The following is a 27,099-nucleotide window of genomic DNA, read 5'->3' on the forward strand; positions in this document are numbered from 1 at the left end:
GTGGCGTAGAAAACAAGAATGAGATGCAGCCAGTGGTGAGGATGGCAGAGCATATCTAAAACAGAATATCTAAACCCCCCCAGCAGAGACATTTCTCAAACTGCATCACTGTCATGTTGGGGTTCTTGTAAAACTCTTCCTTTGATAGTTTATGTTGAAAACCTGGTTATACTAAAACTCAACCTGAAAATTTCACTGGTTCGCAGCCTGTTGCATCACTGACGACGAGACTGTTCTGTTTTTATCTTCACAGCTGAGTATGAACAATTATCCTCGCTTAATCACACTGTTGTCACAGCAGTGACAACAGATTAGTATGCACATAGAATCTACTCTATTTCCAATGCGTCGTCTTTTTGTGTTGAAGAAGTGATTACCGGACAGCGCAGGGCAAGTGTCATTCAGCAGACCTTCAATTGTTGAGCTATTCATAGCAACACTTTGGTCTGAATATAGCTTTGCCTGCCATGTGGCGTGGGTCAGCATTTGTGGAGCCATAATCACAGAAACTGGAGCGCCCTACTAATGCAATTATAAACACGGGGTAATATCAGGTGTTTTCATTAGATTTATTTTGTTTTGGTTTATATTGTGGAGGGAGGTATCTACAGATAATGAAAAAAGGAAATTACGCATCAAGATAGGTGGAAGACTCAGGGGGGGACAAAGGATTTGGAGCTGAGGGAGATGTGTGGAGCGTGCAGCTTGTTTTATTGCTTTTCAGCTGTCAAATTACAGATGATTATATCTAAGCCTTTGCAGGCACGTTTGTTGTGATTGCTGGCTGCACAGCTAGTTATCCATCAAGCTTCGTCTTCGTCTGAGGATTTGATTCCAGCTAAGCAACAGTATACTTAATTATTCCGTTGTGCTTTATAAAGAGACTATATTAGACAAATACAGTGCAGAGCACAACAGAGCAGAGGCAATGTAGCGACTATGCCTGTATGTCTTACATAAAGTCAAAAATGTATGACAAAAAAAAATTTTTGTTCATGAAAACTGCAGATTTTCTTCTTAATTTTATTGCATTGAAACATTTTTGTGACAGTATTCTTCTCAGTGTTCTGGATGAAATCAGTGGCTCCATAACAACAATTAAAGACTTGAAATATAATCCTGCAACATGAGTCGACTTCTGGTCCGAGGTTCAGAGTCACTCTGAGTACATGAGCTAAACAAAACAAATTTTGTGTACATATGATTCAACGAGTTAAACACACATTTATCTTCTGAACAGTGACCGTCACTTCATGACTTTTAGCGCTCAGAAAGCAGCGTTGCTCTGCTCCAGTGAACAGGTCGAAGTGAGCAGGACTGTCCCGCTCAGATGGCGATCTTCAGGGGAACTCTCTCCTGGTTAGTTTTAGTTTCCTCTTTGGGGTTCTGGTATGAGAGTCTCACAAATACAACAATGAGGATAGTCCCTGGAACAGAAGAAAACAAATGGATTTACAGATGTACAAGTTTTCTTGAAAAAGAAAAGCAATTCATATATGTACATGCAGCTTTTCAACAATGAGTTCTAAACAGCGTTTCCCAGCCCCGGTGCATACCTATGACTGCGAAGGTGCCGAGCAGGATGCCCACGGCGGACTGAATGGTCGGCATGCCCTGCAACTGTTTGGCAGCCATTTTGCAGTTTCCTCTGACGTTGCAGGGACACACTGTGACTGCCAGAAAGGGAAACCGGGACAACAAAAACAAGTCACATACTAATGATTTCAAACCCTGGAGGAGTTCCGACTGAACAGGAAATGCAAGTCCACAAGGAATCGGTGGTATGTTTACAATGATGTTCAGTTTTGATAGAACTTTTAGGCTAACTAAAACCACTGCATACGCTATAATGGACACTTTCACGTGCATTCCACTTGAGCTCATTTTAAAAGTGATTTTTTTATTTTTGTATTATTTTCCTTAGAAACAGGCAACAAAAAGGGGAAAACCAAAACCCTTTTTTTTTGTTCTCTCTTAGCCATACAGTTTATACAAGCCTGTTAATTTAAACTGATGTTTTATCTTGTGCTATGTATATAAAGTGTCAGCGGGCTATACTGGACAGATCACAGTCTCTGCAGAGCTAAGTAATCACAAGCGTGGAAAAATCATTTGTAAGGCTGCGTTGCATCAGTAATACAGTGGAGCAGCGGCAGGAGAACACTTCGCTCCCAGAGCTTTGCCCTCGGCCCGCAGCGCTTTGTGCCGCAACCTGCATGTTGTCCGTGCAACTCATGGGTGTCAGCGTTACCTGGCAGGTTTATGAAGGTGCTCCTGGGAGGAGAGCTGCTGTCGGAGATGGTGAAGGGCACGGTGTAGACCTCCGGGGCCAGGTACGGGATGTTCAGAGACAGGTTGGTGTGAGTATCTGGAGCACAACGCAATATTCTATTTGTTGTTTGGTTCAGAAAGTGACACATTAGAAGCTGTTTATGGTTGAATTGAGCTGCAGAATTGCACAAGATAAGTGAAATTGTTCCATTTTGCTGAAATGTTTAGAGAGAGCACTCAAGTATTGCCAAGGAATATTTCAAGATTGACATTTTGACATTTGTGACGTTTGACAGTCAGTCCTCAACAATACAATAAATTATCTTAATAAAATTTCACTGGAAGTTGTACAACTGACCAAAATTAATAAGTATTTTTCAACTAAATAAAAAGCAAAACTAACAAGTAAGAGTATTTCCATTAGAATCGTATCAGTTATTAAAAAAAAAAAAATTTTGAAGTGTGTGGAATTTACAAAAAGGCAATCTTGCAAAGTCAGCAGCAGGAGAACCAATGGCAGAGTGTCTGACTGAACAGAATCAGTCTAAAATAAAACCCGTGCACAAAGAGAGTTACAAACAATGCAGCTTCATAGAAGCTATGAACACTGTTAGAGCATAATTGTTTGTGGTGAAGAACTAGTGAATGAAAGTTTGAAACTGTGTAAGCTGAAGCAGCACCAGATCGCCAAACACCCCCAGACAGTGTGTGAACTCAGAGTCTATCCTCAGAGAAAAGGAATTTATGAACATCAAGCACCAATAGGGTGAATATAAAGCAAAAGCACAAAGACACAACTCGATATCTCCACAACACAACACACTCTGAGTGTAAGAGACTGACGGAGTTCAGGATGCAGTGGTCTGGAGCTTGTAGCTCTTTATCTTATCTCTGTGCATCAGTCTAAAATACAAGCCTGGCTGCGTGACGTAAAAACCCCGCTCTGTAACGAGAAGCCTGTTTGAACTCTTATCAGGGGGTCTTAGACTCCAAGCTTGCACCTTACCATCATTCCCCTTCATGTTCCATTTGTCAGTCGGGAAAACACGCGCGCTGCGCAGCCCTTCTATAGAGCCTGCTAATGTATATAATGCAGTTATCTTCTATCTGCACTCTCTCACCTCTGATGTAACAGTTTATCGGACGGACGTGCGTCCACCCACCTGTCCAGAGTCACTTTTGGAGAACAGTACCACCAAAATGTATTTTACGCTGTTGTGCCATCAAGTGTGATACAAGGATTGGCTCTAACACTTCTCTTTGCTTTTGACTATGAACAGTAATTTGGAGTCGACATAAGTGGAATAAGCGCATGCTGTGTCATTAACTGAACTTCTGCATTGAAAAGAAGTGTCAAGTCGGTGAGAGCTTTGCGCTGAATGGTAATGTCACATTCACAATCTGCTTTTCAGTAAAGGTTGGGGCTGTGTCAGTCAAACTGTGCAATTCTGCCGCAAAATCGCACTGAGCCAAGCACACATTTATTGGTATAGCCATTACTGCCTGTGACCAGGTGCAAAGCATTCTGGGAGATTCCTCTTTTAGCCTCCATTAGCTGGCAGGAAGCCAGTGGTGACGCCAAAGAAATTACACAGAAGATATAATTACAGCTGGGCTCAATCAATACCAGCAGGAACAGGGGGAGTGAAAGAAAAAGATTTGAAAAAAAAAAAAAAAAAAGCTGAGAGGGAAGCGGTTCAACAGTTTGAATGACTTAATGACAGACGTCATAGCTGTAAATAGGTGGCATTAAATAAGCCCGACACTAGCTGAGCATACCTACAAAAAAGGATAATTGCATTTTACCTCCCCTTGCAGACAGGGCTGGAATCAGAACGGGGTAATTTGCACATCTTCAGGATCAGAGCACCATTTTCTTTGATCGCTGGTACTCATGAAATGCAGTTTGCATATATAAATGTATGCAAGGCAAAACAACTCAGAACATTTCTCAGACTGTGGCAAACTGAGCGTCCACTGGCTGCATTCAAAACTGCATTAATCAGTGACGTGGTGTGGTTTGACCTTGCAGGTGGCTGGGGACAACTTGTCCTCTTCAGTAAATTAACTTTCTACACTAAAGCAGTCTGCATTAATTAGAGCTGTGTGGCAGCTCGCTTGGACCATGCACAAGCACACGATGCTCACGCCTTCGTCCGATGTGCATTTTAGCAGGTGTGGCTTATTCGCCATGGACATTTTGACATGTCAAAATAGAAAAAACTACAAGTAGAAAAGTCTGCCAAGAAAAGAGGTTGCTTCATTTAGGATACTTGGATACAAAATAACATCCATTTGGCTGCACTCCTTCTGGCTTTGAGAATATGCTGGCAACAGCAATCCAAACATAGTACTTTAATGTAATTAATACTTGATTTGAATGGAGGATGACATTCAGTATTAATTCCAGATATTGTTGTGATTGCAATTGGCACCTTTTATTCTCAGCTTGTAAAACCTACTGAATCAGTGACGTATCCAAGCAGAGACTCATCTGCCAGAGCGAGAGTCCCATTATACACCATGAGGTGCCTGACTTTGCCCAGCCTGCTGTCATCTCACCATTTATAGGCGTTAGTTTCCAGTTTCGTCGGACTGTGGCATCACTTCGGAGGGAGAAGTTGAGCCTCCCTCCATGCTGCGGACCGTCGCTGTCTCGGGAAGCGAGCACCAGAGCCTGGTCCTCCCAGCGAGGAGTGCACAGGTACTTCCAGGAGTAATCTCCAACCAGCACGGGGCTGTTGTCGTTCACGTCCAGGATCTGGACCGTCACCAGGGTGGAGGCGGATAAGGAAGCGTTTCCTACGATGAATAAAAGAATTGTGAAACACGTGTCCCCAACTAACTGTAGCGCTTCATGCAAATGAGCATTTTTGTTAAATTATTAAATTGTAGTGTATGATGAATGTGTTTAATGAGAGTGGAATTAATAATGATAAAAAGTAACTCACGTGCATCCACCGCAATGACCGCCATGGTGTACGTGCTGTTCTCCTCTCTGTCCAAGGCCTGCACAGTTTTAAGTTCACCAGAGTACTTCCCTATTGAAAAGTATTTCTTTGTGTCTCCCTGAAGAGAATATCTTGCAAAAAAAGTAAAAAAAAAAAAATGAATGAATGAATAAATAAATAAATAAATAAATACAGGGGAAACGTGCATCGCTATAAAATAAGAAACGTGTGTGTCTTGACTGAGCGAACTGGTTACCTTATTGGGTGGGAGTCGGGGTCGTAACCTCGGATGGTGGCAATAACTCGACCGGGCTCCTCCCCCTCTCTGACCGTCACCTCATAATGGCTTTGAGACAAGACCGGACCCTCGTTTACATCGTCAACATAAATAGAGACTGTGGCTGTGGATGCAGGTCCGTATCGGCCACGGACCAGAGCCACTGGATTCTGGGCACTGAGGACCAGGATGTACTCACTCTCACGCTCAAAATCCAAAACCTGTGAGAAAATGGAACAATTGAAAGTTGTTGATCAATTCAGGCACCAATTCTCACTACATGTATACAAACCTCGCTTTTGGTTTGCAATAGCTTCGGGGAACAAATAAAACTAAAAACGCTATCAACATAATTTTGTTGAAAACACAGTTTTCAGGGCACAAAATATATGGAGTTGCTCAAAAGTTAAGTCTAAAAGCCACACTTTACTAGGATCTGGAACAGCAGAAAGTCTTTATCTTTTCAATGTTTTCAAATGCCATTAATCAAATACCATACAAACTCTCAGAGGACAGAAACTAAAGTGGAAATTTAGTGATTGAGCCAAATTTCTCTGGAACCTGTGAATCACACAGATATCTCACAAAAAGATCTTTTGCGTCTCCACAGTCCAGACCCCCTTATGAAACTTCCAGAGAAGCAGGATGTACTGGATATTGCTGTATTTGTAACAGGAAATAGGCACCGAAGTTACGGGAAAAAGAAAAAGATGGTTCGTTATTGTGAAAATTATTCAATGAGCAAGAGATTCAATGTTAGAATCCCCACACACTCACACTCACACACACACACACACACACACACACACACACACACAGACAGAAAAAGAGAGAGAGACAGAGAGCGAGAACAAGAAAGAGAGAGAGAGATTCATATATGGAGGCACTGACGTTAATACCTCTTCTGTTTTTTCAGTATGAACCACATTTAGGTTCATATTTTTACCAAAATTAGGAGTAGCAGACTCCAATGACAGGATTAACTTAATCTCCACACTAAAAATAGTAACTGTGACCTGCTGATTTTGTGTGATGGATTAAAGACAGTCTCAGCGTTTGGAAAGATTAAATTTGGTTTTATAGTGTTTACAGTTCAGTCAGATATTTAAATACTTGTCACACATTTAAAGATCCCAAAGATTTCAGATGTGACAGAAACCAGCAAAACTAAAAAAAAAAACATAGTGTCATTTTATCCCCATTTCTCATGAATTTGATTATTTTAACGTGCTCTCCTGACTCCTGCCCCGAGGCTTGTATTTGCTGTCAACTTGTACTCTTAAATGTGATCTTTCTTCCCATAAAAAGCAGATATATTGAGCCGGCATCGCCTGACGTCGCGCTGCACATGCTGAATGTGTCTCTGTTGCCAGGGGAAAAAGTGCAAAACCTTGGAGGACAGATGAGTACCGCCGCTGACTGGAAGTGACGCATCGCACGAGTCAGCACATATCAGTGCTTCAGTGCGTGTGTCCGGACTCTCCGGAGGATACCGTCAGTTATTTCAAACACACTATTACTAAAAAAGAAAAAAGAAAAAACTCCCAAGGCAATACTGCCCACTGTGTGCTTTAATGTGGGCTTTTCTGAGAATTAGGAACTGTCAAGAGCAACTGACTGTAACAGTCACAAGCAACAGTCTCCCTCTTTAATTTTGTTTAATCGCATTAATTTGAATACTTGCATTTGTGTATTTATGTATACACGTGCATTAATGCACATGTGTCGAGTTGATTGTGTTTGCAATTTTTTTCCTTTTAATATAAAACACTTTCAGTTGAGTTAAAATTGCGACCAGTTTAGTAAAACACTGGAAACATTACATATCATAATTATTATTCTTTATGTTTTGGGTTTAATTAATAAAAAAGCACTGTTAAATTTTCCATATGGAGTCAAATCATGGAGGGTAATATCAGCTAGGTTCCCATTAATGTAATTAATGTAACTGTTGTATGTTTGCTCATTGATTAACTCCAAAATAGCTTTCTCTTAATGTATCTTTAACAAATTGGGGTGTTTTTTGTTTTTTTTTAAATATATTTATTATAATATCTGAAGCCAATAGTTCACCTTCCACATTCAGCTCACTGGCTTTGATTCTAGCACATTTAGCCCTGCAGCCTCTGTGGTAAACCACCATTAGTGTCTGCACACACAACCTAATTATTCACTTGTGCTGTGAGCAGTGTGTAATTTCTAATAATGAAATGTGTCTGCCTTCTGGTGCTGACCTCACACTGTAACGCCACGAATTACAGGATTTACAAGTTCATTTTAAAACACTGGCACATTACTTGTGATGGGTTTTACTTTTTAAAAGAACAAGCTAAACAAACAACAATATTCCTCCTTGCAATGCACAGTTAATTGCAACGGTATCTCACAAGGTTGGCGCAAAAGCTTCAGCAAACAATTTATGGTGAATGACATCACCCCTAAGAAAGCAGAAGCCATTGTTTTGTACCCATTTGAAGTAATACACTGATACCATTTTTAGACTCCAGCGGTCTGCTTTGCCTCAGAGGAGCGTGGCCAACTCACTGTTCAATCACATTCATCACACAGACTGTCTCCTGCCTGGCCCACTTACAAAGAGCAGGCCATTAGAGCGTATACCCACACTCACATGCAGACACACACTTGCTCCTGCATGCATCCCTGAAACACCCTGCTGGATTACAGGGGGCAAGCGAAGGGTGACGAGCCCCGGGGACACCAGAGATTACTGGGCTGCAATATTCCACTGTCATCAGGACTCTGTTTTTCTTTGTGGCTTCCACAAATATAGTATTGACGTATTGGAATATTGTTTTCCAACCTTTATTTTGTGCCTCTCATATATATACACTGAAATACATGCCAACATTAATAACAGTTTATTTTCTTCTGTATTCTGATTTGGCCTGCTACTGAATGATCTGTCCAATCTGTACACATACCAAGGAAAAATACAGGCCACAGAGCCAAAAATTGTCTTTGACGTTAATGTTTGTGCCCCCAGGAGAAGCTTTTATTACTCTCTTACCCTAAAAAGGATAACATAAACAATTAAGTTAGTTTCATTTGGACTTAACTGCAATGATCGAGTTTGAATAGTTTGACCTTGAGTTTTGTGGTAAACAAACAAAAAGATGCTTTAGGTATGTAAATGTGTGTGTGAAAAGTCACCAGAAACTTTCAGCTGTTCACCTTTGAAAGCACGAGCGAGACCTCGTTGGTCTGCTTATCTGTCACTAATGTGAAGACCTCTTCCTCGTTTCCAGACTCGAGACGGTAGTCCACCTGCCAGCTGTCTCCCCCTCGAACATCTGCGTCCCCCGCCAGCACAGCTGTCACCGTGGTGCCCACCGGAGCGTCCTCCGGGATGTGAAAGGGTCCGTACTATTGGGGCGGAGACAGAAAATGCATGACTGCTGAGACGAGAGCGTCTATTTGCTCAGTCAGCTCACGACTTCACGAACGCAAAGAGAGAAAGGAAGGATTGATATACCGCATGGAAAAAGTGTTATCGCCGCTGCAAATTAACAGCTGAAATGTTTAATGTTCCTTTTAAGCACAGTCATTAAACATTCACATTGCCGATGGAAAATCTAAGTGAGCCCTTCAGCTTATCAGTCGGAGGGCAAAAAATAGGTCAGATCAATTTATCGAGGTTTCAACAAGGCGTAGAAATTCCTCCTGCTAAAAGAGATGCAACCTCTTAATCAATCCAGGATTCACCTCATTGTACAAGCAGCGCTGTGGATGCTTGGTAATAAAGACATGCACGTTATGATTGTTTCTGAGATGTTTTAGTGTATTGTGTGTATGACCATATACAAAAAGTTTAAACATACAACTTCCCAGAATATATTTCTTTATAATTTTCCATAATAACATAATTTTAATAACGGTAACTGTACAATATTAAGTGCCATTCAGTTTGCATTTTAATTGTGGTAACTGAATGACACTGAATCTGTGATGCTATGATAAGGGAATTCAACCATTACTGTGTTTTCATGTCTAGATTATCATATCTATTACCTAACAAAATACAGGCTTAGATACATGCAAACATACAGGGATTCGTCAAAACAGTAATATTACAATCCGAATGCACTACAGATGAAAATAAAGATACAGGAATCCATCTTTCCACCGACCAAACATTTCGACTCTTGCTAGAACACCACTGATGTGGCAGTTTTGTGACCACCGATGAAAGTCACGGTCGGCCGACCCTCCAATTTTCGAGCGAGACGATAATGTGAGTACATGGGAGAGTACGTTTGCCCCCCTCTTGCCTTCCCGGTGCGAGCTGACCTTTATTCACGAACCTCAGTGTGTTTAGACAGCCGTTTAATCTGCCACTCACAGATGTCCTCTGGTGAAGCAGCCATGCCTGTGATCTGGATGCCCCGTCCACAGGGCTGCTGAACCCGCTCCTGTCACCACTCGCCTCCCACATCAACCCCCCACAGTGCTGCCTTCACATCGCCATGGAAAAAGCTGCTCTGCTCAGGCGTGACCTGCTCAAGAGCATTTTCCACCTCTGTGTTTGCGCGCATGTGTATGTGGTGATTATCTGAGCAAGTGCGCTTTTATTTGTAACAGCTTGAACTGAAATTCTTCACTATTTGAGGAACATGTGGTTTATTCTTTGTGTCTTTTACATGAAACAGGTGCTTGAACAACACCGTGATGACGCTTCTTAGAACAGTAACAGTAAAGATCTACAGCTAATATTTGCTGGTAGATGTCAAGGGAGAGACTCTCTTCCTTGATCCAGATAAAGCGTTCTTTCACAGATCATAATGTCTGTGCTGTCAATCAGCCCGACGATGGTCTGGGAGTGAGAACAGCGAACAGAGAGGACCGTATTCTCATTATCACAGCAGGCTCGCTCTCCCACAGAACTCCCAACCCTCACGACTTTTCTTTCTCTCTTTTTTTCTTCAAATCTCTTCTATTATACACCACATGTGGGTGGAAGTGAGGGGATTTTCTGTAACTACCTATATTTAGTTCTTTTTTTTTTTTTCTTTCACAGCACCGCCTACGCCATAACAAGGGAAACCTCTGCCTCGCTTCATGCTGTGCCTGCAACTGCAGCATTAATGATGTGGGCCCATCTGGACCTCTAAAACATATAGCAAGTATTCACAGTAACTGACAAATATTTTCAGATATTTTAACTGTGGTGCAGATTTGGGTGGCATCAAAAGAATAATATAAAATGAGGAGATTACAAATTAGGAGTGATAAAATAAGACTCTAAAAGAATCAGGTAATACAAACATTCTTGGGATGCAGTAATAGCTGACACAACACAGGTTCTTATATAATCTGTAACATTTTAATGGTACTGGAGTGCATTCTGCAGCCGCGATGTTGATCTAGCTATAAATAAATGAGTGGAAACCAGTCTCCAAAGAAAGCTTTATCAGATTAAACTCTAAAAACAATGTCCACTTAGAGTACAAAGCACTGAATAAAACTCCTCCAATAACATGGTGCGATCACCATAAGCCTAAGATTAGAGGACATATCTAATTCCCCGTCAGGAAAATTAGATCAGTGACCTGCAGGGCGCATTCACAGTCTGCAGTCCAGTAGCCACTTTATATTGCCTCTAATATTTGACCCGCCTTTTTCTTCTTTTTTTTTTTTGTTTGTTTTAAATTGCTACTGCTGTGATGCCACAGGCAGAACAATGCATCTTGATGATTTTGTGCTCTTGTACCTCATGCTGGGAGAAGACCGGCGGGTTGTTGTTCTCGTCCTGGACGGTCACAACCACGGTGCAGGAGCTGTTCAGACCTGCCAGGAACATCGCCGAGGCTTCTGTTAGTGACTCAGGGTCGGACCGCCACGCAAATGAAATATGCTTTAAGGAACAGCAAGTACCTCATCTTGCCTCCATCACACCCTGAGTCCATCATGAGTCACACAGACCACATCCTCCGTCACCCCAGTGGTGAGCAGATACACACTGGACGCTAACTCACAGAGCGACTGACGCACTCGCTCACATAGCTAATCAATCTTTCACGACAAAGTCTAAGACATTTCATATAAACACGCTGACTGCTTTATAGTTCTAACAATTATTTTTCCACATTGTTTCCACCTCAATATATTTTCATTAAGAAAAACGTAGCTTGCATAAAAATTGAGCAAAGTTTATCCATTCATAATTCCTATGTTGTTTCAATGCTATTTTTGTATCGGGCAATTGTCTAAACACACTTGTGCAACATGATTTATGTTAATCGGTTTCTTGCTGCATAATGTTTTTTTTTTTCCTGCTTTTAGAAGGCGAAAGGGTAACATTAAACAAAGTCAGTTAAACATCACAGGTATTTGTGAGAATCAGAAGGACCCTCAGAGAACGGCACCTGTGCAGCAGAGTCACCTTTAGCATCCTCAGCAGTGATGGTCAGAGTGTACTGTGGCGCTGTGCCCTCCATGCTGTCTGCCTGGACTGAGATGACCCCTGAGTCACGGTCCACTCTGAAGAGGGCGCGAGGACTCTCTGGAATTTGTCCAATTAGACGATAGAAGATCCGCACATTGTCCGTCTTTGGATCGTCGTTGTCGGCTGCCTGCACCGTCAGGATTTCTGTCCCTGGGAAAAAAATACAAATATAAAGAACAGTGAAAGTGGGATTGATAATATAACATACATGATATATATATATATATATATATATATATATATATATATATATATATATATATATATATATATATATATACACACATATATACACACACACACACACACACACACACACACACACACACACACACACACACACACACACATATATATATATATATATATATATATATATATATATACATATATTAAACTTTCTTGTAACTTATGGCTAAATTTCAATTTTTGTTCTATTTTTAAGGCAGCTTCTCAGACTAATCTCCATTTATCATTATAAAACAGTTTAGTAATTTTTCTTCATTTATCTTTACTACAGCCAATAAATCTAAAATGTTTTTGGACGACTGTATTAGATGGTCACATAATATCCTGAATGAGAATGTGGGAGAAAGGATACGACAATAGCTTTGGCATTTAATCTTCATTCAGGAATCCCATTTAGACGAACAGATTGTGAAGTCTAATTCATTTCTGTGGATCAAATTGCTATAAAGCATTTTCAAAATAGAGCTTGAAAGCAACAACCTAGTATGCCACGGCACATTATCATGCCTTTTTATAATCATGTGGGAGAGTAATGCTGCTTTCCCTGTCCTCCCAAACTGCTTTCTAAAAAGGTATCCAGCAAACATCAAGCCTTTAACACCACATCACCATCATAGGGGAAGAATTAAGGAAGGACAGTTGCGACTGATATTACCACTTCAGAATAATGTAAAACTTTACTAGCAATTATAATTTTATAAAACACAATCATGTGGAGCAGTAAATAACTTCCCAACATTGACCAGTTTTTAAGCATGCTCACAGTTTATAACATAACACAATTTATTAAAAAAAAAAAAAAAAAAAAAAGATGATCTACCTCGAGCAGCCAGCTCCTTTACCACAGTATGGTACTGTGCTTGTGGAAAAGTGGGTCTGTTATCATTGGCATCGCCCACCATCACCCTCAACTCCACTGGCTTGGCAATCTGTCTGCCGTCTGGGCGCTCAACCACGATACTGATTTGGAACTAAAAACGCCAGAGAGGAAAACAGTGCTAGTCACCATCAAGTAAAATGCACAAAGCAGACAGTGAAGGAGTATGCAACAAAGTGCGAGGTAAATGTGGTACTTTGACCCATCGGGTGTGCATCATATTACTGTTATAAAACAGGTGTTCACACTTGTGAAGTGTGGTCAGGTTAAAAACAATCTCTGGTGGGAAAGCTGTGGCAAAAGCCCTGGTGCAGATCAGAACTGTGCTTGATCAGGTTGTAGTTCGTTCATGAACTGATCACATATGCAGCATTAACCAAACATTGAGTGCAGGACGTGAAGGGCTTCAGAAAGCACATTGTTGGATATGGACAGCGTTACAAATTTCAAAACCTGTTGTCAAGTTTTTAACTGGTTAAAGCACCAAGGTTCCCCACATCAGCAATCCAGTGTTTCTTGTTTTTCTCTTCATTAAATTTGCTAGTACAAGTGGTGTAAATCAAAATGCACCGAGTTGGGAACTCAACTTATCTCCAGAAAAGGAAACTACGACCTTAGACTCAAAGAGAGGGACTGATGAAAGTAGTTGTGCAGACTGGTAACAAATACTAGTCAGTAAATATGGGGTAAAACTGGTGGAATCACTGCTAAAACCATACATTGATGGATGGATTAATTTCATGTCTATATTTATGGATCTGCTCTTCAAGCAGATGGGGGAACTGCTACTAATAGCAGAGCTGGCAGAAGACTTCTAGGATTATAAAAACATCCAGTGATTCATATCATATTCATAACACGAAGAACCCTTTTCAAGATACATTTTAAAATCTTGACCAATGTTGTGAAACTTATTGGAAGCTGGTTTGGTAATTCTGCCATACAGACTAAACTGCACAGACAAGGAATGACGTAAATAAAACAGTGCTAGTCTTGCGATAAATCACTGTAGAGGACAGAAATGGCAAAGCGCTCGAGGCCTGTGTTTTAACTCTGTCCTCATTCACTGCTGTAGCTCTGTCTTTTGTGCCATTTTAGCATTTCAGCTGAATGTGACAACACTTCTAGAAGTCTTCTATGTTTCCAGGTTGTTTTCGTCATTACCCCTTTTACAGTGCACTGTAATCAGGACTTTGCTTTGTTGAAGTGAGTTAAGTCTCTTTCACTCAAAAGACTGCTAAAGAGGAAGTAATGTGACAAAAGTTAATTAAGTCTCCTTTCAGTGAACAGCATGAAAACCTAATGAGTGCATTAAACTTGGTGCTCATGTTTTCTGTTGTCTGCTGCAGAAAATCCACTTTACTGAACCGCATGAAACCCTGCTAATTAAACCACAAAGGATATTAAAATCTAGCTCCATGACAGATGAGTTAGTCATAGATGAATGGATGGATATTGGAATCGAATTGAACCATATAATAAGTCTGCAAGACAGTTTTACGTTGTCACCTGTTACATTCATGAAAGCCCATCCACTATACCAAAAATTAAGAATTCAGTCTGAGAAATGAACAATGTCAGGGACCTCTGGACCTGGAGAGCCGCTGTCCTGCACGCTTTAGGTCTCTTTCAGTTGCAGCACACCTGATTGCAATGAGGGCTCATTACCAGGCTGTTTTACAAGCTTGATGAAAACACGAACATCAGATGGTGGCGTGCGGGAGAGAGCTGAAACATGCAGGACCTCGACACTCCAGGCCTCAAATTGCCTCCTGACCTCGGGTTCCTGCAGGCACCTGATCATCTGCTCAGACCAATTTGTGACTGTAATGTGCCAGGAAATAGTGGACATATCTCTTGGCTCTTATTTATTTGGCAAATTTGTCACAAGCAGACCTTTATTAGCCAATACTGAACAAAACGGTTCAGACAATTTAAACAGAAATTGTGAGGCAGCATTTATTTCAATGTAGAGGGGCTGTTTAGCTTGCAGTGACTGTACAGACCTGGTCTTGTGTCTCTCTGTCCAGAGGGGCGTTAAGATAAATGACTCCTTCTCTGCTGATGGTGAAGAGCATCTCTGGAAACTCCCCCTCCAGACTGTACTCTGCCTGGCTTCCACTCCATTTGACCTACATTAACACACATGAACAGAGAATAGTTTTACATAAATGCAGAATGAAACACGCCAAAGTGCTGTAAGAGTGGGTAAAACTTAACTGCATGGAGATATTGCATCTGACTTGTGCAGGAAATGAAAATAATGCACCTAAAACACAGACAGCTTTGCAACCAAAATGAACAAGATGTTCAAGTACAAAGCCGAGCTTCCATTTGTTTACACGATAAAAAGCCAAACAAATCCTCTGACAGTGACGGAGAACAGAGAGCATAGCCAAAACTAACTCTGCAGGCTGAAGGGGATTTTCCACTCTGCTTTACAACCCTTGACAGAGGGCTGTGCAGAGGGGCTGAAACAGCCCGAGTAGTCATCAAACAGCACCCAACAAGGACAGGAGCCCAGTCAGAGCACAGCTGATGCACACCCACGGCATGTGTATCTCTTCAGCTCACTGTCACACTCTCCTCCCTTGTTTTGGATATAGCTGCCCAAACCCAGAACATCTGTATACAGAAAGCCCCTTCGCACAGCTGGCATCTTTCCAGTGTTATGGTGCGCTCCTGGACCTTAGAACTTTAGGGATATTTGATAAATTACGAGTGCCTGTTCTGTGAAGTTTTATACAAAACATGCATGAAATAATGTTTTGCCTTCATCGGTCTTTGAGTTTGCAGAGCACGTTCTGTCTCTCACGTTTGTGTTTGAGCTGCGTTAAAGAGGCCTGTGCATGTGTCTAGTTCTCCAGGCAGTCTGGAGAGCAATCAAACGCCGAATTTCCAAATATAATACTGCATAAAATTATAAAATCAGGCAAGGCCAAAGCATCAACAGTGCAGAAGAGGTTGTTGATTATGAAATAAAAGAGTTCACAAGGCAGCAATTTTAATCTCCACATGCATGTTTCAGTCCATTTTCAAGCAGGTCATACTGAGTTCCACGCAGTGCATAGTGGTTTTAATCGCAGCTGGTGTTTGTTCATGGTGTGTTCTGAATTTCATTCAGTGTCTGTTAAAATTAAGCTGCAGCTTGATATTCATATTCTTGAGGTATCAAAAAAAGTCTGAATACTAGACATGTTTTAGGGGCTGATACCTTTGTACGATTATCTGCACAAAACTTCAAATTTGCTGGAGACAATGGAGAGTAAAATTATTGTGTGTATTTTAGATTAGCAATGAAACACTTGACATGTTAAAGCAGCAGATACTCTGCCTTGTTTGAAACACCAAACCTTACTTTTCTTTTCTTTTTTTTTTTTTTTTTTTCAGAATAAAGCTGTAAACACAACACAACACTCCCACTTCCACCTCATAAAGCAGAGATGACCATCTGGCCATTACTCCATTATTTATTAAAACGTATTCCTCTTGATGCTCTGTTTGCTTTTCACAAACCCTGGAGTTATGACATTACACGCTGATAACTGTCTGTGTGATATCAGGCGGTGAACGTAAATTGTGCATTCTTGCTGAAAACGCTGATCACTGTGATTAAGAGTGAGCCAGAATAGTACAGATGTTGGCGTTAAACCAAGGAGGTGAAAGAAATCGAACTTTAGGTTTTCCGTGTCCTGCTGATGTCTTTCATCGGCTCTGACTTTCCCATTGTTTGATTCCCACATTGTTCTCTTTTCCTAGTCGTCTGATGTTCTTGCCTCGATTCCCCCGTGTTTCCCGGTTTATTTTTAGCACAAGTCTTGTCATGTTTCTGTGAACTCCGCTTCCTTTGGTCATAGTACGTGCAGCTGTATGCATGAGGCCGAGGAGCGCAGAACATCATCACAGCCAGGCTGATATTCAGCTCAACAGCAAGACCTTGAGTATAATGTTGCTTTGGGGCAACTGTGGCTCAGTTTTTACCAGGATCAGGTTTTTCTTCCAATGCCAGTGTTGGTGGTTTGATCCCCCTTCTTGCATTGTTAATGCATTGCAGGTGCCTCGACCAAGACATCAAAACCCAAACGTTTGGCAACTGCCTCGTATCTTAACCTTCAACAATGGAGTTTTTGAAAGACTGGCAAAGATAAGCAAATGGATGAATGTGTCAAACCATGCAGAGTTTGCTGAGACAGCTTTATAGGTAAATTTTGCTATATGATGTTTATTCAATATCCATTTTCCATAAAAGGAGGTATTCCTTTAGTTCGTTCGGTCTCAGCCAATCAGCTTCTGATCTGTCTGTATACCTTTATACATATTTATGTAAACCACCCACATCTTTTCTTTCTTTTCCTGGAGTTTGAACCCTGTTGATTAACCTCACATACAGTAAGTCTGATTCTCAGCCTGTCTCACATACTGACCTTTTTCTTTGTACCTGTGTTCCAGCCGTGATCTTTTTACATTCTTGGTGGTAAAGAGCATTTTTCAGTTGTTGCAGATTTAGTTTTTCTTTCCTCCTTTTGGGGGATTCATCTACAATCAAGATTATCTTTTGTTGAAGGTTCAGTCTACACATGGACCAGATCCCCTCTTCTGCATCCTGGTAAAAGGTTTTTTAAGGTTCGCTATGAGGTACTCCATTCATGTAACACGCACTTCTGGAGAACTGATCACACGAGCATAGCTATTGTAGTAGCCTATATGCGTATGCTTCTCACAACATGAGATCGCTTCAGATATATGACGTCAGTGTTACATCTGCACCCGCTACATGTGTGATAACGAACACTGATTAGGAGGCCGTGTCAAAGGTCTCGTGAAGCCCAAACTAATTCCACAACAAATAATCAAATTTCATCCTCCTGTGAAAACTGACAGTCTAATGCCGTTTACAGCTCTGACTCATTCATTCACAGGCCCAGGACCTCTGGTCCACTTCAAAGTCTCAACAGATCGCATTACTGTTGAAGTAGTTCTGCTGATTGCGTTACGTAATCACCATTTTCGTGCAATCAAAAGCATCAGCAATAGATAACCGATTGAAATCAACTTGATGTAAAAGCCCTGAAAACACAAAGCTTGGCTCGCATAATAAAGTGGCTGCCACAGCTTATGCTATTCCGCCGAATCAGAACTGTTCCACACAGCAGCAGTTGTGACTTACTTTGGGAACAGACTTTCAGGGAGAGAGGGATTAGAGCGGAGATGCCTGAAATCTGAAAACCAGCAGTGTGATTTCAGCATGTGTCACACCATGAATGATTTCAGCACGTAAGAGACATTTGTCACAGTTGAGTGGATGTGAACACGACTGCTCCATTCATGTGAGACAGTAGAGGAGGTGAGATCCATAGACTCAGAAACATTTTTGTATGTGTCATCATCACAGCGGCTTGTCCCACCACCTACCATCTCACAGCGGTACCATCAGAAACGTGGGTGAAATGAGGCTTCCCCATGTTAACCTAATCCGGTTTGATGTCATTTTATGAGGAGAGTGAATGGGATACTGTAACTAAGTGCTTTTCAAGTTGACGCTTCTGTAACGGAACAACAAAGACTTCATTTTCCACTCTGTTAACACGTTTTTCATGAGGGATTAAGACACATACACACGGGAAATCTGCTCAATGAAATATTTCCAGACCGTCTCATTTATATGCAGAGACACAGATGCTATTTGTTGATAATCAGGACTGAAACTGAATCAGTCTTTAAAGTGCAGCAAGCTGTGTTTGATAACATGTGCTATTATATTATAAAAATACAACAGGAACTTCGGTGCCGAATTGAATTAGTCTTTTAAAATCCGAGAAAAATGTGCCTACACTTGTGAATCCACACATTTTCAGTGGGAGGCAGGGGGTGGTGGAACAGAAGAGACGAGAGGCTGAGGGCGAGTGTGGGGGAGGTGGGAGAAAACAGAGGAGAGGGAGGTATTGCTTTGTACCTTGTGGTCATAGTGACTCTGAAAATCTACACAGGGCATTTAATTCAAAGTCAGAAGACTCTTCTGCTTTTCTTTCAGTGTCATGCTTATGAAACATTTCATAACAATACAATTAACACCACTGCCGTCTGAGAGTCACAAAGCCACCAAGGTCCTTTGAGTTATTTATAGACATGAAGCTGATATGGACAATATATAATATAGAAAATAGGTTCAACGCGACCAGGGACAGAGTCAAACACAGCAATATGTGATAAAACCCTGACACCATTTCACATAATTTATATCACAGTTTAGTAATAATGTAGGACAACAGAGTCGGCTACCCCGAAAACATTTAGATTTACTTGAACACAAAGCCTGAAATAGTCAGAGGATACCATCAGACAGTTGTTTTGGAAATGGGGGAAACAGACATCACTTCACAGATATTGACAGAAAGAAACATCCATGAAAGTGAAAATTTGTAAATCTGAATCATTGGCCAGTATTAACTAATCTATTATTGAGCTATCAAATGTTTTAAGAAAAGGTTTTTGTAATAGCTCACAGCTCCATTTTGAAAATTTGTCACTTTAAAGTGACAAAAACAGACAAAGTAACAAAGACCCAGCTGAGGACTTTGAGTGAAATGACTCAGTGCTTCTTTTTTTTTAAAGTACTGTTAATTTTTGTCACTGCATTAATTAATGGAGTTGCTAAACACACTGGCTTCAACAAGTGAGACCATATTAAGCCAAACCCTCGCCGGATGCTTGTTTAAATGTGTAGGTCAATAAAAATGACATAAAAATACTGATGTATTTATAGAGAACTGTTCAATATATTTAGGAATGATGTCATATGTTGGATGCATTGAGTGGGGATGCTGCCGTTAAGCAGCAGCATTGGAGTAATGTTCCACAGAGTGGCGGTTGGCGGGTGGGAGAGGGAGTCAATGACTGATTCTGAGAGCCTAAAGTGACTCAGTCAGGAGGTAGCCTGAAAGGATCCATGGCATTTCAACAGCATCAATTATTTAGTATCTGGTCACTTAGGAGGTCCAGTGAGGCACTAAAAACAGCAACAAGCAATGTGATGCCACTTCACTCACCCTCCGCTATTGACATGGTTTGTTTTATAGTAACACGATATCAGATTGGCAACTGCATTAAACGGAAGCCGTTTCCATAATTCAGAGTGAAAGTCAAAGGGAGTGCTTTTATGGTCAGCGGGCCAAATCACTCAATACACTAAAGCTTTAGCTTCTCACCTGTGAGATGGGGATGGGGTAAGGGCCCGGCAGGTTCTCCTGGAGCCGCACCGGGTCGGGAGATGCCCAGGTGTTTCCCGTCACCTCCACGGTTACGATGCCAGTCGTGAAGAAGGCGTTCACCTTTCCTGCCATGTCCTTCACCATCACTGAGAGTTTGTACCGTCCACACATCTCCGGGTCCAGAGTGGAGGCACCTGAACGTCCAGCAGACAATAAGGAGGAATTTCAGCTGCTGATGCCTTTCCTGAGGCCAGCTGAGCTGCTGGGTTTTTGGGGCCTTGCTCAGGGACCCACAGCGTGAATCGGATTCAAACCAGAATCCTTCTTCGTCCAAAGTTACTTCCCTAACCTCAAGTCTTTCCTATGGAATTGCAAAAATCATTATGAAGCAACCTCTGCTAACAACAACAACAACAACCTTCTTCTTCTTTTTCTTGTTGTTGTTGTCTTTTTTGTCCGCTGTGAAATACAAACAACACACGATAAGCATCATCATCCCCTCAGATAAATGACAAAGTAGAAAACCAAGGAGTAAATGAGTAAATCTGAGTAATTTCAGGATATTTAATTTTGGTGATAAATACATTGGCAATAGCTGCTTGCATGCTTATAACTGGGTATACATTTGTTTTAGGAAACTGTCTCATTTATTATCAGAAAAGTAAGAAATAGGAAGGGTCAATTCCCCACAGGGATTGACAATAACATTTTAGATCTCCAAGTAAATTCTATGATAGGTTTCCAGAGTGACAGAAATATGGCAGCACCAGCACACTAGAATTTACTCTATTCTCTATATCTATACTGTGTGCATACTGTGCAATTACTTTTCCAGTTTGTTTGTTTGTATGTTTCTTTCTTTCTTTCTTTACTCCTTTATCATCTCTCAGGATATAAGTTGCCTAAAATATGCTATTTAAATTTAAGATGACCATGTGGGTGTTGAACTATCTGATAGTAAATCTTCCTTTCAGATCATACCTATCTGGATATTTAGATTAGTTGTGTTCTTCGATCTGTGCGTCATCTTGACTTCGGTTCACGTAGGCTCACTGCAGGCACTGGATGTGAAATACAGCCTTTTTAACAAATTGTAGGTTTTCACATGTAATGAGACATTTAACTGCTAAACCTGTCTTGGACTGCTGTGTTTTACTCAAACGCTAAACAACCCACACCTGGAGCCCGGAGCTGCCTCTGAGGGTAACGTTAGAGAGCAATGTGCAAGTGGAAAAGATAATAAGACCTGGTTGAGGCTCGAAATAGAAAGAATCAATCTAAAAGATATCAAAGGTTGTTGGTTTGACATAATCAATATTTCAGCAGGTGTTTGACTGGAAACCTGAAATTGGCAAACAGACAGAGTGAGAAATAAATGAAAGAAAAACATGTACAGAAAAGACAAAGCCTTTTATTGCTCTGTGCTAAGTCACGATGTATCCAGGCTTCACCACCATAACCTCACAGGACTGTCAACAAGGTGCAAAGTTTCTTAAGTGTAGAAAGTATACACACCAGTTTTCTAAAAAATGATTCATACCTACTTAGATCAAAGCTGAGACTTGGCACTAATAAAAGTATCCATTACTTTAATTCAGACTGCATGCTCTAAGGCACAGTCTTAGAGTGAGTTTGAAGGACATGTCTAAATACTTCAGGTCTAGACGTTATGTAATGGACATACTGATTGTAAACTTTCAGAAATTTAACATGAGAACTGCTTCTTTAATTATTTTTATATCTATCTCTTTTTATGGCAAAGCAAGAAATTAAATAAAAACCAATGGGATGTGAACGCGAAACTGTTTCTTTGGCATACAAATAAAAGACAGAAAACACCGAGAGCATGAAAATAGAGTAGAAAAGATGACTACAGCAAATTAAAACATGATATGTGCTGCATCATGTTTGCATTATATCTGGAAGAAAAAGACCGGGCAGCCATCGATGCAGATTTACCTTCCTCAGTGAGAGAAACCTCTCCAGTGATGGAGTCAATGAAGAACATTTGGCTGGAGGGGATCCTGGGAGTTTGTTCCATCAGGCTGAACCGCAGTTCAGCATGGGCAGTGTTGCGGTCGTCACGGTCCGACGCCTCCACTTGCATGAATGGGATCCCTGAGAAAGGTGAGGGATGCAGAAAGAAACCATGGAAGTGGGGAATAAATAAAAGAAGTCCAAAAATGCTGAATCTTTACACTTCTGTAAAGAAAATCTTATTGATTCATATATTAAGAACCATCTTGGTCCCACTTGGATGGCAGGAGGTAAGATACTGAGTTGAAGGAAAAACTCCCAACTATCACAAAATATAATGAATTCCTATTGTTAATATTAAACATCAGGTAAATTGAAATTAATTACAAACTTTTCAAAGAAAATACATTTGATATTTGAGTCATGACTGCTGTGATGGCCGAGCCTTGCACCTGCGAGCAACAAACATTTTCAGTGTGATCATGTGGTGTAAATCAGTCAGACTGCAGCTGAAGGTTTTCATGCCTTTAAGAAGCCCGAGCTGCACGCTGCCTCTCATGCTCTCCTCTATGAAAGCAGGCACGTTGTCGTTCTTGTCGATGACACACACTTCAACCGTGAAGCTCTGATGATGCAAGGATGTTCGGAAGGACACCTGCAAAACACACAAACACACACACACACACACACACACACACACACACACACACACACACACACACACACACAAGCAAATCTTCAAAGTACTTCTGATAATCTAACATTGGACAAATTGTTTTATACATTATGCAGCACAAGCATACAATGCTTCAGATATTTAGACAAGTACATTCAATTACATGAAATTTACAAGGTGAATTTGGTACATATGTATATATTAAAGCTGAATAGGACTAATCCGAGACAGGCTTCAAAATGACATGATATGACCGACATGGTATCTGTACTACCTGTAGAGAGTAAGAGGGCTGCTTCTCTCTGTCCAGTGGTTTGAGAGCATACAAGAACTGGACATCAATTCCAAATATTCCTTCATCATCTCCTCTTACAACCAGGTCACTGTAATTACTTGGCAAGCTTTGAAGCTGAAGAGAATACAAGCAAGCAAACAAAACAAACAAACAAACAAACAAACAAAAATGTTAGTGCTCCTCTAAGATACCTGCATAATGTATAAGGAACTATTACGACAGTTATCACTGATTTCATTTTAACCTATATTCAATTAATACATCCCATTAAGACGTGAGGAAATATGTTTTTAAAATCATTTTTGTGGATATTGATATCTCATTTAAGCTGAACTAATATGATTGATGTCCAAACATCTTAATGTTTTTGCTTTTATAATATTCAACCTTTCCAGTTTGGAGGGCTTCTGTTCCTCTTCCACATCTGGCTAAACTGAAACTAAGTCACTCCGTGTGGTGACATGTACAACGGTCACACTCGCTGGTCTTTTGACTCAGTTTCATGGATTAAGTTCACAACAACCTGATATCCTGTATAATTACTTTGACACTTCACTGAACAAATTAACTACAAAAAATTCAAGATAAACTCAATAATTTCAACTCGAAGCCGATGTATTTTCCTCAGTAAGTAGTCTGCAGGCAGCATTGTGGTTCTTTGGTTAGCAGGTCCAGCTTCGATACTGGTGGGGGCTTCCTGTGGAGAGTCTGTATTTCATTCCTGTTCTGAGAGATTTTCTCTGGGTGTTCTCGTAAATACGTACGTACCAGTCAGACAAAGCAGTTGCTCAAAATATTTTTTTTTTTTACAACTATATAACTGCTTTTCCGTCCATCTCCAATTTCGTAGTGAGGGCTGACCTCAATGAAAACCTGAACACTGAAGCACTTCACAAAAGAGCCACTTTAAGGATGTTGTTCTCTGTGATGATAGATTTGTTCTCTTTTTTTTTTAATCTTGTAAGCCTACACGTCATATGTGTTTCCTTTAGGCTACTGTTGCGTCTTTAAATATCCCCATGAGGACAAAAAAGTGTTTTTTACTTTACTTTCTTCTACTATCTTCCTATGTAAGCTACATATGTGGCGAACTGGTATACACAACGCTCATTAGATACATTGCTCATTGGTACATCAGCACAAGCACAAGGTGTTCATTTCCAACAAGCGGCTTTGAGTCAGATTCACTTAAAATGGAGATGACAATACAGGCAGCTGAAAATCTTTTCAAACTGTACAGTTTTGAGTTTTCAAAGTAATGTATTGACAGTGAAAATGTCCAATTGACCTTTTTCGCTCTGGCTTTCATAATTTTGTCAGTATCCTGTCATTCAACTTAAGATGACGGCAAGACGATCATATCAGTAGGTAACACTATTTATCTAAGTTTACCCTGAAAGAGCAACCTCAGTGAAAGTCTTATTGCAGCTGAAACATCCCAGATCTACATTTAGTGGCCAGTCACAGTAGCAGGTCTGCAGTGAGTCCCCGCAGAGCTTGAGCGTCAAAGTTTCTGAAGATTACTCAACCGAGAAATTTAATTAATAGAAGAGACAAGTGTAGAGACCTCTGATGAACAGAGCCTTGGAAAAAAAAAGGTTCCACCTTGAATAAATCTGAAGCAATTATTGTGTGCATTCCATTTATAAGACGAAGTGCGGGTATTATCCTCCATTCTGTCCATTAACACGCTATTGATGAGTGAGTCAGGTGTTGATGACAGTCGGTTGAACACAAAGCCTTGAGAGCTCCTATGTAACTTTGTCTGCTCTCAGATGGGATGACGTCACAATACTGCCGATTAAAGCCCCAGATACTCATGCTGTTGCACAATCCAGAGGATGTCTGAGTGACAGTATGAAAAAAAACAACCCGCCCGCTACCCATTTGGACCGAATGCAGAGGCCGGGCCTGACGGCTGAAAAGCATTCTGAGCAAGCCAATTATAGTGCGGCAATGACGACAGCCTGCTCATACATTTTCAACCTTGAGTGCAGAAAGAAAGGGAAGGAGGAAAAAAGAAAGAAAGATGCAAATCTGGCTCACCACCTACCTAAGCATCGACCCATAGACAAACAGAAGTCTTTATGCAGATGCAAATGATCATCAGATTATTAATAGACTCAAAATGCAGTCAGCAGATGGATTTAGTTGAAGTTTTTCTTCATTCATGAAGTTATTTATCTAAATATAATTAAATATCTACACATTCCTCAGTCAGAGGGTGCAGTATAGAGAAAAGGTAGATAGATGGACAAATAAAAATTGACAGGCTACTTTATAGAGGCCGGATCCCAATGGCCTGAGTTTGGAAGAAGTGGCTCTGAAACAAGATTTTTATAGATATTTTCAATAGTTACTAAATCATTTTGCCATTTAAACTCAACAGCATTGATTGATCCTCAAATTGTATATATTTTAATAAATTATATTAAAAAAACTGATTAGATAAATTTAAATTTTATTCTTGTTATAATGAATAAAATAAGTTCAGATTGGATTTCCCAATAAAGAAAAGTGATATCCACAAAAGGATGATCTGTTTATTGACTTTACATGAACTGGAGTGTCTTACCTTGGCCAGATACCATGGAAAAATGCCATCGTAGTTTTCAGGGACGCCAATTTTAACATTCGCCCCAGAGCAGGGTGCAGTTGTGTAAAGCGCCGCCAACTGTGAAACAACATATCAAGTGTTTCAATGGGTTTTGCTGAGGTTTTAATGCAGTGATTTCCTTTTAAGAGATGAATAAAATACATTAAATTGCTCTACAAAAAAATAAAAATCTTACTATGAATGCTGTGATGTGCATTGCTGTGGGACCTTTGTCTCTGCAAGGATAGTGTATTCACAGCATGTTAACCAAGAATCAGCACAAAACCGTCTTGTTACTCATTCACTGCCCTGAAATTCTTTCATACCCAAGATTTTCACAGATTTCACAGGATCAACAGCACGCATTGAAATGTGTACCACTCACAAAGAAACAACAGGCAATATTCTGGACATGCACTAGCACAGGTTTCTAACAAGGTATGTTTCAATTTAAAACAAAGTTAGTGTCAGATTAAAAAAAATAAAGCAAGTTATATTCTCTCGAGGCCCTAATGGCAAATACCTGTAAATAAAGTCACTTAGGAATAACAAATCATGGTCCAGACCTCTGAAAAGCTGCATTACTTTTAAATTCTAGTCTGCAATGTATCACATCCAGGACAAACATTATTTGTAGGAAACGATTCTATAAAAATGGTGAAATGATTTAAATATCACTAATACTCCCATCAAAGTAGTTCCAGCTTACCTTCTCCAAAGTGCTGTCTGTGTTCCCTCTGAGAAGTGTTGGAGGACTGTAAATTGGATGGAAAAGATTGCGTACTTGTACCCCTTCAGTGGATTAATGGTTAACACCTTCAGAGAGACATGCTTAACTACCATGTTTCCTTCCTTTAAAACCAATGGCCAGTGAGGTTCCATTCCACTGATAACACCCAATGAATATTCATGATGGTGTGAAGCTGCCTGTTTTTTAGTGCTCTCTGCTGAATGAACAACTTCAAGAGAACCAGATTTCATGATTAGATTTTAGATTTTATTAAAAAAGAAGAGAAAATCAACGTAAACAAAGAGTTTTCAAATCTCATCGAGGTTCACAAGACTAATATAACTTATTGCTTTACTCATACATTCACAACTTGAATTCAATGTTATGGAACAACAGAATAGTAGAAGTTTTCTCCAAGCTTCGACCAACCCTCAGTGACTTGGCAAGAGGCACGAACCTGCGTACCTTTTCAAGTAAAAATGACTTAGCATTGTGACGGATTACCTTATCTAACAGAGCAATGAGATGT

The 27,099-nt window shown here is 40.4% G+C and overlaps 1 protein-coding gene across 1 annotated transcript; it reads right to left on the bottom strand.

The window, feature by feature from the left end:
• Window positions 1-1,326: 1,326 nt before the first annotated feature.
• cdh16 (cadherin 16, KSP-cadherin) lies at window positions 1,327-26,057 on the bottom strand. Its single transcript, XM_030095405.1, has 17 exons — window positions 26,037-26,057; window positions 25,820-25,918; window positions 23,224-23,358; window positions 22,799-22,928; window positions 22,256-22,414; window positions 20,294-20,490; window positions 15,095-15,220; window positions 13,032-13,182; window positions 11,900-12,112; window positions 11,228-11,304; window positions 8,692-8,883; window positions 5,479-5,720; window positions 5,223-5,353; window positions 4,834-5,073; window positions 2,252-2,368; window positions 1,557-1,673; window positions 1,327-1,427 (listed from the first exon to the last, which is right to left on the bottom strand). The coding sequence occupies exons 1-17, from the start codon at window positions 26,055-26,057 to the stop codon at window positions 1,327-1,329; spliced, it is 2,448 nt and encodes an 815-aa protein (XP_029951265.1).
• Between the last annotated feature and the right edge of the window lie 1,042 nt (window positions 26,058-27,099).

Source organism: Salarias fasciatus, chromosome 1 (assembly GCF_902148845.1).
Source record: "Salarias fasciatus chromosome 1, fSalaFa1.1, whole genome shotgun sequence".
In the NCBI taxonomy this organism is placed as follows: domain Eukaryota; kingdom Metazoa; phylum Chordata; class Actinopteri; order Blenniiformes; family Blenniidae; genus Salarias; species Salarias fasciatus.

Bases quoted from the DNA above. Each gene is read 5' to 3' on its own strand.
- cdh16 (XM_030095405.1), bottom strand. From the start codon at position 26,057: ATGCACATCACAGCATTCATA. The intron at 22,929-23,223 runs GTAGTACAGATA...TGTGTTTTGCAG, and splicing joins AGCCCTCTTACTCTCTACAG to GTGTCCTTCCGAACATCCTT. The intron at 5,721-8,691 runs GTGAACAGCTGA...ATTTTCTCACAG, and splicing joins TCTCGCTCGTGCTTTCAAAG to GTTTTGGATTTTGAGCGTGA.